At 44.0% G+C, this 14,677-nt stretch overlaps 1 protein-coding gene across 3 annotated transcripts in view; it reads right to left on the reverse strand.

Annotated features, from left to right (window-relative positions):
- LOC130293950 (kinesin-like protein KIF18B) overlaps window positions 1–14,677 on the reverse strand; it is a 78,665-nt gene that overhangs the window by 13,643 nt on the left and 50,345 nt on the right. For all 3 annotated transcript variants that reach the window (XR_008848332.1, XM_056543270.1, XM_056543271.1), the window contains exons 12-15: window positions 13,024–13,256; window positions 2,606–3,200; window positions 956–1,066; window positions 505–608 (exon numbers count right to left, since the gene is read on the reverse strand). Coding sequence is in view for 2 of the 3 variants with exons in the window: in XM_056543270.1 (XP_056399245.1) it covers window positions 505–608; window positions 956–1,066; window positions 2,606–3,200; window positions 13,024–13,256 (1,043 nt within the window). In the remaining variant the exon portion in view is untranslated. The remainder of the gene's footprint in view (window positions 1–504; window positions 609–955; window positions 1,067–2,605; window positions 3,201–13,023; window positions 13,257–14,677) is intronic.

Genomic DNA, 14,677 nt, shown 5'->3' on the forward strand with positions numbered 1-14,677 from the left:
GTCACGGCCACACCCCCTCAATGCAAGGCAATGGGAGGGGGCGTTACTGATGCCACGCCCCCTCCCATAGACTTGCATTGAGGGGCGTTGCATCACAAGGAGGCGTGGCCGTGTTCCAAACGCTGGGGCAATGGAGTACCCCATAAAAAGGGCTTTCCAGGAGTTCTTTATAGATGGCTTATTCTCAGGAACAGCTGTTTGGCGGAAAGACCAAGTATCGGACCCCTCCTGATCAGTAAAAAAAAATACAAAAATCCTGGAAAACCCCTTACATGTCAGCTGCACATTCAGATTTCATCAGGACTGCCTCACCATTTAATATGTACGGGGGCCTTCCAACTCTCCCATGCTGATCACGTGAGCGTATGTGGGGAGGTTAGGAGCCATTGTTGTTGGCCAAACATGTGTTCAGCGGACAGCTACATGAAGAGTATGGCCATAAACCACTACTGAAATTTCTAAGCAAAACAACAACAGTATTCTAATCAGACAACACCTACTCACCTGCTATAGTCGGAGGCCGCTGTACCGGCTTGGCTGTGCTCAGCTGTACTCTGCCAATACGACTCTGGCTTATTTGCCCACTGCTCGCACGTGAAGAAGATGCACTGGTGGAAAGACACATTAGTGAGGACATGTAAAGTACTAAGATATGGACATATATCTTATAACTCTTTTGGCTTCTGAATTGACAATATAAAATCGCTGGTTATATACTGGCCTATTAGGAGGACAATGCTCCTGGACATACTGGGAGAAAATCATTAAAAAAATTGAGAAAAACATAAGTAAGAACATGCAAATGGGTAAATAGACCAGTGTTTCCCAACCAGGGTGCCTCCAGCTGTTGCTAAACTACAACTCCCAGCATGCTGGGAGTTGTAGTTTCGCAACAGCTGGAGGCACCCTGGATGGGAAACACTGAAATAGACAGAACTGGTACCTAGGTTCTCACCTCATAGATCGCCGTCTTCTCTGAGAGTACGACTTTATACTTGAAGCACATGAAGCAGACTTGGGGCCTTTCACTGAGAGGCCATTAGTGGTAAACACAGGAATATCAGAGCTGTGAGAGAGACAGATCCTCATTATATCACTTTTACTTACTTTCAATGTGCTACAATATTTTATTAGTTAAAGGGGTACTCCCCTGGAAAAAAAATATTTTTAAATCAACTGGTGCCAGAAAGCTAAAACAGATTTGTAAATTACTTCTATTAAAAAATCTTAAACCTTCCAGTTCTTATCGACTGCTGTATATGCTCCAGAGGAAGTTCTTTTCTTTTTGAATTTCTTTCCAGCCTGACCACAGTGCTCTCTGCGGACACCTCTGTCCATGTCAGGAACTGTCCAGAGCAGGAGAGGTTTTCTATGGGGATTTTTTCCTGCTCTGGACAGTTCCTGACATGGACAGAGGTGTCAGCAGAGAGCACTGTGGTCAGACAGGACAGAAAAGAAATTCAAAAAGAAAAGAACTTGCTGGAGCATACAACAGCTGATAAGTACTGGAAGGATTAAGATTTTTAAATAGAAGTAATTTAGAAATCTTTTTAACTTTCTGGCACCAGTTGATTTAAAAAACAAAATAGTTTTTCATTGGAGTACCCCTTCAAGTTCCAGATTATCAAGATTATTTATAAATTCCAGATTATCCAGATTTTGGAATCAGCTAATAGACTATTCCGTATGTAATGAAAACTAAAGACTTACCGTATTTTTCGCCGTATAAGACGCACATTTTCTTCCCCAAAGAAAAAGTCGGTGCGTCTTATACAGCGAATACACCCCTATCGCGGCGGTCCCTGCGGCCATCAAGTGCCGGGACCCGGGGCTAATACAGGACATCAGCGATCGCGGTGATGCCCTGTATTAACCCTTCAGACGCAATGATCAAAACTGACCGCCGCGTCTGAAGGGAAAGTGACACTAACCCGGCTGTTCAGTCGGGCTGTTCGGGACCACCGCGATTTCACCGCAGCGGTCCCAAACAGCCCGACTGAATAGCCGGGTTAGTGCTTACAGGACACCGGGAGGGACATTAGCTGCCTCCTCGGTGTCTTCTCCGTTCAGGGATCCCCTGTATGGCCGGCGCTCTCCTTTCTCGTCATCACGTCGTCGCGTACGCGCGTCGGCGTGCGTAACGACGTGCTGGCGGCGACGGAGAGCGAGGATACCCGGCCGGCAGCAGAGACGTTCCGGAGCAACGGGGACACGGCGACAGCGATGGAGCGACATCCAGGGCAGCGGTGACGTGTCCGGAGCGGCGGGGACACGTGAGTATTACCTCCTATGCAGTGGTCTTCAATCTGCAGACCTCCAGATGTTGCAAAACGGCTGTCCGGGCATGCTGGGAGTTGTAGTTTTGCAACATCTGGAGGTCCGCAGATTGAAGACCACTATTGGGTTCAAAATCTTAATTTTTTTAGATTTTGCACCTATAAATTGGGTGCATCTTATACGCCGGTGCGTCCTATAGGGTGAAAAATACGGTAATATAATACAAACAAAATAATAAAAATAAACTATCACATAATCACAACAATATGATGTGTGCAACCCCCCTGGACTTTACCCCAGTACAATTCCCTGGCGATCTGTTACCAACCTTTTTACAAATGTGCAGTCAATCCGTGGCACGCCAATATTTTCCCAGCCAGAGAATTCGGCAGGTCCAAAATTGACAGTTTTGTCCAACTCTGACATCATCCAGCCTTCTTCAGACAAGTCAAATGTGGTGTTCATGTCCTTGACATTGAAAGTCGGTGCTGGTACGCTGTTCTGGAGGGCAGATGTGCCCAGCGGTACCCGGCCTTTGGTGACTGTCTGAGAAAGCATGCTAGGTAAGGCTTGTGAGGCCTGCTTTGGTGTACACCGGGACGGTTTAGACTGACTAGTGCTATTGAGGTCAGTGGTTTTACTAGGAAACAGATTTGCACTTGACCGGAGGTTTGGTCGGCTGGGGATTGCAGATTTTCGCGGTCTTTTCACTTGAACCTCTGGGGTGCTGGGAGGGACTTGGCTGGATTTGGATGGGGTGTTTGTTTCAGCTTGTCGTCTTCTTTTTACTGGCACCACTGGGCTGCGGAGGGAGGGGCTGATATCTGGATGAAGGTCCCGGCGGCAGCGTTTAGCCGGCTGCCTCTTTCTGGCCGGAGGTGCCTGGACAACTGGCTCCTCATCTTTAATATCAGGAATTATATCTAAAATACGAAAAAAATAAATCAAATTAATCAGTACAAAGAGGATCGATCTACCTGCTCTCCTAACAATGTGTTTAAGTAAATAATTATATCCCCTATGAAACAACAATTCTGGAGCATCTATTCTTAAGCTGATCATACAAAACTTTTGACATGATTGGTCAGGGTCCGAATGTTCAGACCTCCACTGATCTTTAGATATAGCTGGGTTCACTCCCCAAGTGGACGCTATCTCTGTCAGGTTGCAGAAGGCTCCATTCCAAGTCTACATCTGACTCCTTTTAACCATGCAAAAGACATGCATGCCTGGCCGAGTCAAATGTGCAAGTGTGTTGGGGGTTAAATCAGCATTAGAATTTTATAACAAGAAAGGAGACTTCCCATTTATGCAAACTTCTTTACTACTTGTAATAGCAGCAACATTTAACAACAGGTATGAAGAAAAAAAAAAAAAAGTTGATAATATGCAAATCAGGCATATAGACAGTAGCCTCATCTTTAATATCAGGAATTATATCTAAAATACGAAAAAATAAATCAAACTAAATCAGTATAAAGAGGATCTATCCGCTCTTCTTACAATGTGTTTCAGTAAATATTCATGTTTCCTATGAAACAACAATTCTGGAGCATCTTTTCTTAAGCTGATCATACAAAACTTTTGACATGATTAGTTATGGGAAGGGGCTTCCCATAGGCTTGCATTGAGGGGGCGGAACGTGAAGTCACACGGGGCGGAGCCGTAATGTCACGATACTCCGGGCCTGTGATCGGGATTCATCAGACCCGGAGCGATGTTTGCTCCGGAAGCTGATGATAGTGGGGTGCTGCATGAAAGATTGTGGGGGGTCCACAGCGGCGGGACCCCCGCGATCAGGCATCTAATCCCCTATCCTTTGGACTCTGAACAATCTAGTTTGTTATCGTCATTTCCAAATGGAGGGCATCCACTTACTAAGAGATTTATTATTGATAAACGATTGGCTGGCCAAAATCTCAAAGATGCCTACCTCACGGTGCCTATGCATCAAGCCTCTCAACCTGACCTCCAATTTCTATGGAAGGGTCACAAATGGCAATTCACCAGTCTCCCATTCAGCCTTTCTTCACCACCTGGTGCTTTACAACACTACTCAAACCAGTAGTAGAGATTCTGAGATCTCGAGGTGTGCGTCTGATAATTTATCTGGACGACATTCTCATTATGGCTCAAACATTACTCCTAATTCACCTCCACATTCAATGGACCTTATCTATCCTAACCTATCTGGGTTTCATTATAAATACAGAAAAATCGATGATATCTCCTGCAAAGGAAATATCATTTTTGGGTTTCGTAATCAATAACCAACTCGCTACTCTCAGACCTCCCCCCAGGAGACTGAAGACAATTCACAAGGAGATATGTCCAATACTGAACAAGAATGTGGTATCTCTGCGTACCATAGCTCGAGTTGTAGGTCTTCTTTATGCCTCCATACAGGCTATTTTCCCTGCCCCTCTCCATTACGGAGCCCTCCAACGCCTCAAGGCTCAACATCTGAGAGAGGGCTTGGGTTACTCAGATGAAGTGACCTTATCTCAGATTACCAGAGAAGAACTACAGTGGTGGTTAACTCACATTCTAGCCTGGAACAGTAAAACTATTTTCCACACTGTTCCAGATTTGATCATGGAATCCAATGCCAGTCAGATAGGTTGAGGAGCAAGATGCGGCTCTTCATCCACAGGAGGAAAGAATCCACGGAAGAATCCTTACTTCATATAAATTTCCTAGAGCTCCTTGCAGGATTTTTTTCTCGCTATAGTTTTATTCAAGACAGGTCTCACTGCTGCGTTCTCGAGAATGGAACATCTCAGCAGTACAATACATAAATTGTCTAGGAGGCACCAAATCAGAACACCTTAACAATATCAGCAAGGAAATTTGGCAATATTGTCTAGACAAAGACATAATACTACAAGCAGAATACCTTCCGGGTCTTTCCAATATGATTGCGGATTGGAATTCTCGTTTTCTCACCGACTCCAGCAATTGAAAAATCACCAATTTTTTTCTCGCATCAATTCATTATGTGGTCCCCTTCATCTAGATAGCTTTGCCACCCGTTTGAATCGTCAAATTCCTCGATTCTTCAGTTGGCGTCCAGATCCGGAGGCAGAGGGCATAGACGCTCTGTTACAACTTTGGCCTTCAGAACCCCTTTATGCGTTTCCTACTTTCTCTCTGATTCCGACAGTTCTTCTAATAAATTCCCAAAGATCGACAGTAGCTCTAGTAACACCTTGGGGGCAACACAATCTTGGTTTCCTCAAATACTAAACAGGATCATAGACTTTCCTCGGATACTACCATCTCATCCTTCTAGATCCCTCTGGGAACCCCCATCCTCTCATAACGTCCAATCTGCTGACTAATAGTTTGGCGAGATTCGGGTCATCGCGACCAAATTCTTTCCTTTCACAATAAGCTAGAGACCTTCTCGAAGACACATGGGCCCCAGGTTCCAGATCTGCTTACTGATCAGCCTGAAAAATTTGGTCTGATTGGTGCTTGCAATGGCATTTGGATCCTGTACATGCATCTTTAACACATATCTTACATTTTTTATCGGCCTCTTATGATGACGGCAGAGCATATCGGACCATTAATGTATACCAATCTGCTATATCTTTCTATCAATCATTCTCCTATTCATTCCATTCCTATCGGCAAACATCCGCTAGTTTGTAAATTATTAAAAGGTATTACATTTCGTTGTCCTCTTCTTCCCAAATATCAATCTACCTGGGACTTTAACCCCTTAACGACCACGGACGTAAATGTATGTCCTGGTTTGGCGGTACTTCGCGCACCAGGACGTACATTTACGTCCTGTTTATGACCGTTCCGATGCTCGCGTCATACACGGCAGGTTCCAGCTGCTAGCAGCAATCGGGGACCCGCCGGTAATGGCCGACATCCGCGATCGCGCGGATTCCCGCCATTAACCCCTCAGATGCCGTGATCAATACAGAGTGCGGTACTTTAAATGGATGATTGGATCGCTCGCACCGCTGCCGCGGCGATCCGATCATCCAGCATGGCGGCCGGAGGTCCCCCCACCTGGCTCCGGCCGTCTCCCGGGTTCTTCTGCTCTGGTCCGAGATCGAGCAGACCAGAGCAGAAGATCACCGATAATACTGATCAGTGCTATGTACTATACATAGCACTGAACAGTATTAGCAATCAAAGGATTGCTATAGATAGTCCCCTATGGGGACATAGAAAAAGTGTTTAAAAAAAAGTTGAAAAATGTAAAAATTTTAAGTAAAAGAAAAGTGAAAAATCCCCTCCCCCAATAAAAATGAAAATTTTACCCCCAAAAAGCGTAAAAGTTTTTTTTTTTTTTTACACATATTTGGTATCGCTGCGTGCGTAAATGTTCAAACTATCAAAATATAATGTTAATGATTCCATACGGTGAATGGCGTAAACGTAAAAAATAAAAAAAAGTCGAAAATGCTGTTTTTGTCACATTTTATAAAAAATAAAATAAAAATTATTTGAAAGTTTTATATATGCAAATGTGGTATCAAAAGTACAGATGACAGCTCAAAAAACTGAAAGTTATAGGTTGTCAAAATAGGGCGATTTTAGTTTACTTATTTTGTACAAAAAGTTTTAGATTTTTTTTAAGCGGCACAAAAATATAAAAAGTATCTAGCCATGGGTATAATTTTAATCGTATTGACCCACAGAATAAAGAACATGTCATTTTTACCGTAAAGTGTACAGTGTAAAAACAAAACCCTTCAAAATGTGCAAAATTGTGGTTTTCATTTAAATTTCCTCCCTAAAAAATTTTTTTGGGGGGGTCCGCCGTACATTTTATGGTAAAATGAGAAGTTTCATCACAATTGGTCACGCAAAAAACAAGCCCTTATATGGGTCTGTAGATGGAAATATAAAAAAAGAGTTATGGTTTTTAGAAGGCGGGGAGGAAAAAACGAAAATGCAAAAATAAAATTGGCCTAGTCCTTAAAGGGGTAGTCCAGTGGTGAAAAACTTATCCCCTATCCTAAGGATAGGGAATAAGTTTGAGATCACAGGGGGTCCGACCGCTGGGGTCCCCTGCGATCTCTCTGTATGGGGGGGCCAGGCTCTCCGGCCAGATAGCAGGTGTCGACCCCTGCACGAAGCGGCGGCTGACACGCCCCCTCAATACATCGATACGGCAGAGCCGAAGATTGCTGAAGGCAGCACTCCGGCTCTGCCATAGAGTTTTATTGAGGGGGCGTGTCGGCCGACGGCTTCGTGTGGGGGGTCGACACGCCCCCTTCGCGCGGGCTGTCGGGGACCTGTACAGGAGATCGCGGGGGGATAAGTTGTTCACCACTTGTTCACTACTGGACTACTCCTTTAAGGTTAAAATGGGCTTGGTCCTTAAAGGGTTACTAAAGTTTTTGATCTTTTTGAATCTTGGGGAGATAAAGAATCTCTCTCTAAAATTTTTATCCTTCAAACTGGACATTTCTCAAAGACAATTCTCCCCAAATGGTGTTAATTTTTCTATTTACCGCAGGACAAAGACTAATCTTCATTCTGTCTTTTACCCTGCTTTCCCTTTTCAAGAGAATTTATGTGTAGTTTGCTGCCTCAAAGTTTATGAACAAATGACGGCTTCTGTTCGATAATCTCATTCTACACAACTACTTATATCTTTCTCATATGTTTCCTCTCCCACTCTGGCTAGATGGGTGAAACAAACCACATCTCTAGCAGGTATCGACACTTCTATTTTTTTACTGCCCACTCTGCTAGAGGAGCCATGTCCACCAAAATAAGCCAAGCAAGGGGGATCTTTATCAGATATAGTGAAAGCAGCTGATTGGTCTTCAGAGTCCATCTTCAAAACCTTCTATTTTAGACCAGAACCTCATGTTTCCATGGTTGTACATTAATATTTACTTTTATTATTTTACAAATTTTATTATAGTGATGTTATGATTTTATTACTCTTTACATGATATCTATAGATATTATAGCTTTAACCCCTTAACGACAATGGACGTAAATGGACGTCATGGTGACGTGGTACTTAATGCACCATGACATACATTTACGCGCCACCATGATCGCGAGCACCGGAGCGGTGCTCGCGTCACGTGCGGCAGGTCCTGGCTGTTATCAGCAGCCAGGGACGCGCAATTAACCCCTCAGATGCCGTGATCAATACAGATCACGGCATCTGCGGCAGTGCAGTACTTTGAATGGATGATCGGATCACCCGCAGCGCTGCCGCAGGGATCCGATCATCCAGCATGGCAGCCGTAGGTCCCCTCACCTGGCTCCTGACCGTCTCCCAGGGTCTTCTGCTCTGGTCTGCGATCGAGCAGACTAGAGCAGATGAACACCCATAATACTGATGAGTGCTATGTCCTATACATAGCACTGAACAGTATTAGCAATCAAATAATTGCTATGAATAGTCCCCTCTGGGGACATAAAAAGTGTAAAAATAAAAGTAAAAAAATGTAAGATAAAAAAAAGTAAAAAAATGTAAACAATCCCCTCCCACAATAAAAAAATAAAACGTCCGTTTTTTCCCATTTTACCCCCAAAAATTATTAATACACATATTTGGTATTGCCGCGTGCGTAAAAGTCTGAACTATTAAAATATATTGTTAATTATCCCGTACAGTGAACGGCGTAAATGTAATTTTTTTTTTATAAAATTCCAAAATTGCTGTTTTTTGTCACATTTTATAAAAAAAAAAAAACTTTTATAAATTTTTTTATAAAAAGTAAAACCTGAGCAAAAGTGGTACTGATAAAAACTACAGATCATGGCGCAAAAATGAGCACTCATATCGCCCCATATACCGAAAAATTAGAAAGTTATAGGTGGTCAAAATAGGGCAATTTCAAAACATACTAATTTTGTTAAAATGGTTTGAGATTTTTTTTTTAAGCGGTACAATTATAGAAAAGCATATAACATGGGTATCATTTTAATCGTATTGACCCACAGAATAAAGAAAACATGTCATTTTTACCGGAAAGTGTACAGCGTGAAAACAAAACCTGCCAAAATTTGCTAAATTGCGGTTTTCTTTTCAATTTTCCCACATAAATAATATTTGTTTGGTTGTGGCGTACATTTTATGGTAAAGTAAGTGATGTCATTACAAAGTACAATTGGTGACGCAAAAAACAAGCCCTCATATGGGTCTGTGGATGGAAATATAAGAGAGTTATGATTTTTAGAAGGCGAGAAGGAAAAAACAATAATGCAAAAATAAAATTGGTCTGGTCCTTAAAGGGGTACTCCGGTGAAAACCTTTTTTCTTTTAAATCAACTGGTGGCAGAAAGTTAAACATACTTGTATATTACTTCTATTAAAAAATCTTAATCCTTCCAGTACTTATTAGCTGCTGAATGCTACAGAGGAAATTCCTTTCTTTTTGGAACACTGATGACATCACGAGCACAGTGCTCTCTGCTGACATCTCTGTCCATTTTAGCAACCATGCATAGCAGATGTATGCTAAGGGCAGCATGGTGGCTCAGTGGATAGCACTGCTGCCTTGCAGTGCTGGGGACTTGGGTTCAAATCCCACTAAGGACAACAATAAATAAAGCATTATTATTATTATAAAAAAGTCAACAGAGAGAACTGTGGTCGTGATGTCATCAGAGAGCATTCCAAAAAGAAAAGAATTTCCTCTGTAGTATTCAGCAGCTAATAAGTACAGGAAGGATTAAGATTTTTTAATAGAAGTAATTTACAAATATGTTTAACTTTCTGCCACCAGTTGTATTAAAGAAAAAAGGTTTTCATCGGAGTACCCCTTTAAGGGGTTAAACATGCATAAATGGGAAGTCTCCTTTCTTGTTATAAAATTGGAGATTTTCCTAGTCTCTATGGATGAAAAATATAGATTTTGTTAAAGATAGGAGATGAGCATTTATCCCTCCCTATTACCCTACCCTATACTATTAAAATTTTCTGTTATCTTTTTCAGCGTGAATTCTTCTTGGAAGGTCTACAACTCCATATGATTATTCCTATTACCTTCTGATCCTTCTACAGTTGGATGTTCTTCTGGATTAATCCCATCCTAAGACGAAGATGTTGTTTCTTCTAGCAAGTAAGGCTGGGTTCACACCACGTTTTGTTAAATACGGCTCCCGTATACGGTTGGGAGGAGGGGGGGGCGGGGCTTAATCGCGGCACCCGCACTCAGCCGTATTCGGGAACCGTATTTAATGCATGTCTATGAGCCGACCGGAGTGAACCGCAGCCTCCGGTCGTCTTCGTTTTCGGCCGTATGCGGTTTCCCGACCGCAGGCAAAAACGCGGTCGACCACGTTTTTGCCTGCGGTCGGGAAACCGCATACGGCCGAAAACGAAGCCAACCGGAGGCTGCGGTTCACTCCGGTCGGCTCATAGACATACATTAAATACGGTTCCCGAATACGGCTGAGTGCGGGCGCCGCGTTTAAGCCCTGCCCCCCCTCCTCCCAACCGTATACGGGAGCCGTATTTAACAAAACGTGGTGTGAACCCAGCCGTACTCATTTGAGACTTTATTGTTCTTTATATTTTCTCTTTGATGGTTATGTTTTCCTCGCACCAAAGAAGAGGAAGTTTATTCATGGCATCCTCCTTTTATGGCCTCTGCTGTTCACCGATTGGCTACTGTCTATATGCCTAATTTACATATTATCAACTTTTTTTTTCTTGATACCTATTTTTAAATGTTGCTGCTATTCTAAGTAGTAAAGAAGAGTTTGCATAAATGCTCATCTCCTGTCTTTAATAAAATCTATATTTTCCGTCATAAAGACTAGGAAAATCTCCAATTCTAGATTGTGATGCTTCTCAGTGATTTTTCCTGGGGCAATAACAGAAAAATAGCACAATGTAGACTTGGAAGAAAAAATAAAAGATGCTCCACAATGGTTACTCAATAGGGAATACAAATACGATACCGTATATACTCGAGTATAAGCAGAGTTTTTCAGCACGATTGTTCGTGCTGAAAACGCCTCCCCCTCGGCTTATACTCGAGTGAACTTTCCGCCTGTCAATCTCTTTCAGTGGTCTTCAACCTGCGGACCTCCAGATGTTGCAAAACTACAACTCCCAGCATGCCCGGACAGCCATTGGCTGTCCGGGCATGCTGGGAGTTGTAGTTTTGAAACATCTGGAGGTCCGCATCATCCAGACCCCCCTTTTATAATTTTCTACTTACCTCCCCTTGGTGGGAAGGAAGGGTGAGCTGGTCTGGGCCAGCTATGCTGCAGGAACTGTCCGGTGGGGAGGGTTAGTCGTTCCGGGATGTCCATTTTCACCGGGAGGCTCTCTTTTCCGCTCCGGGCCCGGACTAGTGACGTTGCCTTGACGATGACGCACAGGGACGTCTGTGCGCAGCAGACGTACCTGCGCATGAACGTCCCTGTGCGTCGTAGACAAGGCAACGTCACTAGTCCGGGGCCGGGCCCGAAGCGGAGCAGAGGCGGCCCGGAATGACTAACCCTCCCCACTGGACGGTCCCTGCAGTATAGATGGCCCGGACCAGCTCACCCTTCCTTCCCACCGAGGGGAATAGAAAACTAAAAGGGGGGGTCTGGATGATGACGAAGGCCGCAGTGGTCTCCAACCTGCGTACCTCCAGACGATGGCTGTCCGGGCATGCTGGGAGTTGTAGTTTTGCAACATCTGGAAGTCCGCAAGTTGAAGACCACTTTGACGGGGGGGATGCATTTCCCACCCTAGGCTTATAGTCGAGTCAATAACTTTTCCTGGGTTTTTGGGGTGAAATTATGGGCCTCGGCTTATACTCGAGTATATACGGTACTTACTAAAATAGGTCTTCTCAAAGAGGTTTCAGTGTATGTATATGTATGTATATATATATATATATATATATATATATATATATATATATATATATATATATACACATACATACATATAGACACACACAATACATGTAATAAAACTAATTCCTGAAAAAACCCATTTCACATCGGCATCCCCTTGCTCCAGATTCTGGCGTTTTAATATGCTGTAATAAATACACATTAACAATTTTTGAAAAATACCTCAGAGCAAAATACCTAGGAGTTCATCTAGACCTGAGCCTATACGGGCCACAGAGCTCGGGTATATTCCACTGAGGAGGCCGAGTGACTGGTTTACAGCCCTCCAGCCATCGCTGTAAATGGAGCGTTATAAATGAAAAGCTAAACCTAAAGGAAAGGTTTAATCTGATGCACTCGCTGTGACAAGGAATCCATGGATGTAACAGCTCTAGGACAAGCTGGAAACTTATTGATGCCCTGGGAATACATGCTATTAATCTCCTACATATATCCGTCATCTAGGAACTCATTGTATGGATCAGCCTCCCTGTTTCCCCTGCCGCTCATCTCCTCTTTCCCTGTAACCTCCATAGTATTAATACTTAGTAAATCTTTGTTATTAGGAATTCTTCTTTAGATTATGGTGCACTCCAGTCCATATGGAATTATTTCCATTGACATGTCCATGAATCATTTTCACATGAAGCCTTTTGCATAGATCCATAGAGCTGCTGTAATGCATCACAATACATGCCTCAGCTGCTGCAGAACATTATAGTCCTCATCTCAGATGCTGCAGAACATCTTGTTGTCTGTCCCCTATTGAACTTGCATTCTGCCTCAGCTGTACTTGTCAGCTCAACAGTTCCTGTATCCCGCCAGCCTCTGCTGATCTCATTACCTATTGCAGTTATCAAAATCCACTGATCCGCAATACTTGCCATGATTATTCTCTACCCAACTCACCCTCCATTGATGGCAGATGACGGTCCTCGTCTTTGAGGAATTTATTGCTGACCTCTTCAGACACATCAGATTTTGGCTCTGTATTGTTCTGTGCTGTATCAGTGACTCCCAGATCCCTCGCGACTAAACACTCCACAGCTTGCAGCTCGGCATCAATTTCGGGGGTCTGCAGTTTGGCTGTCTTCAGAATGGCATATTGTTTGCGTACAAGATTGAGGAGCACAGTGACCAGCCTGGGAACACAAATGAATGTTAAGGCTGTGTTCACACTTTGCTGTTAAGATGGATTTGTATTGAGTTTCTGAACTGTGTGAAAAAAAATGCATGACAAAAACTATATGCAGATATTTGTAGCCTGTCTATGCAGCTTAACAAACCACATGCATTTAAATTCTTTTAAATTTTTTTTCTTTTATTGCAGTTCAGAAATGCTATATTAATGCAAAGTAATCGTGCTGTGGAATCCTGCGTTAGCCTAGGTTTACATTGCCGTTGGGCTCAGCTATATGGAACTCTGTTGGAAAGTCTGTCGTAACAGCGGGAGTTCATAATAATAATGCATGCACTATTTTTTCTCTCCTGTAAACTAATACAGTGATCCCCCGACCTACAATGGCCCCGACATACGATAATTTCCCCATACGATGGCCTCGCAGAGGCCATCGCATGTTTAAGGCAGCATCACCATACGATGCTTTTGTATGTCGGGGCCATCGCATAAACGGCTATCCGGCAGCGCTGACTGCTTTAGCTGCCACCGGATAGCCGTTTAAGGTGCCCCGTGTGGTCCGCTGACGATCACTTACCTGTCCTCGGGGCTCCGGCGCGTCCTCTTCGGGATCCCCTGCATGGTCGGCGCTCTCCATCGTTGTCATCACGTCGCTGCGCACGCCGTCCCGTCATCAATAGGAGCGGTGTGCGTAGTGACGTGATGGCGGCGACGGAGAGCGAGGATGCCGGGGAAGTAGAGGCCTTGCCGGAGCGTCGGGGACACCCCGGGGACGCAGTGACAGCGATGGGACGCAGCGACATCCAGGGCAGCGGTGGAGTGGTGACGGTCCGGAGCGGTGGGGACAGGCGAGTACAACTTCCTCTAACAGTGGTCTTCAACCTGCGGACCTCCAGATGTTGCAAAACTACAACTCCCAGCATGCCCGGACAGCCGTTGGCTGTCCGGGCATGCTGGGTGTTGTAGTTTTGAAACATCTGGAGGTCTGCAGGTTGTAGACCACTGTCCTATACTTTACATTTCATGGATCCCTCAACATGCGATGGTTTCAACAAACGATGGTCCGTTTGGAACGGATTACCATCGTATGTTGAGGGACCACTGTAGATGCCCAATGGACCCTATTCAAGTCAACGGGATCCATCGGGAAACGTTGGAGTCAGCTGTGCTCCAACCAGTCTTGGGGCTGATCCGTGCAAAAAGCCAAAACAGACCCAGAGCGGGTCAGAGCACAGCAGCAATGTAAACCTAGCCTTAGTTGTCAGTGGGCAAGAGGAAACCACGCAATTATCATTCTACAATAATCACTGCTTGGGGTTGGGTCTTGAGGTTCGGAGTTTAGACAAGGCTCTGACCACCACTCCATGGTGAAACTGCAACAAAATCTTCCTGTTATGTGCAAATTTTTTTAATGGATTTTACCCA

The sequence above is a fragment of the Hyla sarda genome, chromosome 10 (assembly GCF_029499605.1).
Source record: "Hyla sarda isolate aHylSar1 chromosome 10, aHylSar1.hap1, whole genome shotgun sequence".
In the NCBI taxonomy this organism is placed as follows: domain Eukaryota; kingdom Metazoa; phylum Chordata; class Amphibia; order Anura; family Hylidae; genus Hyla; species Hyla sarda.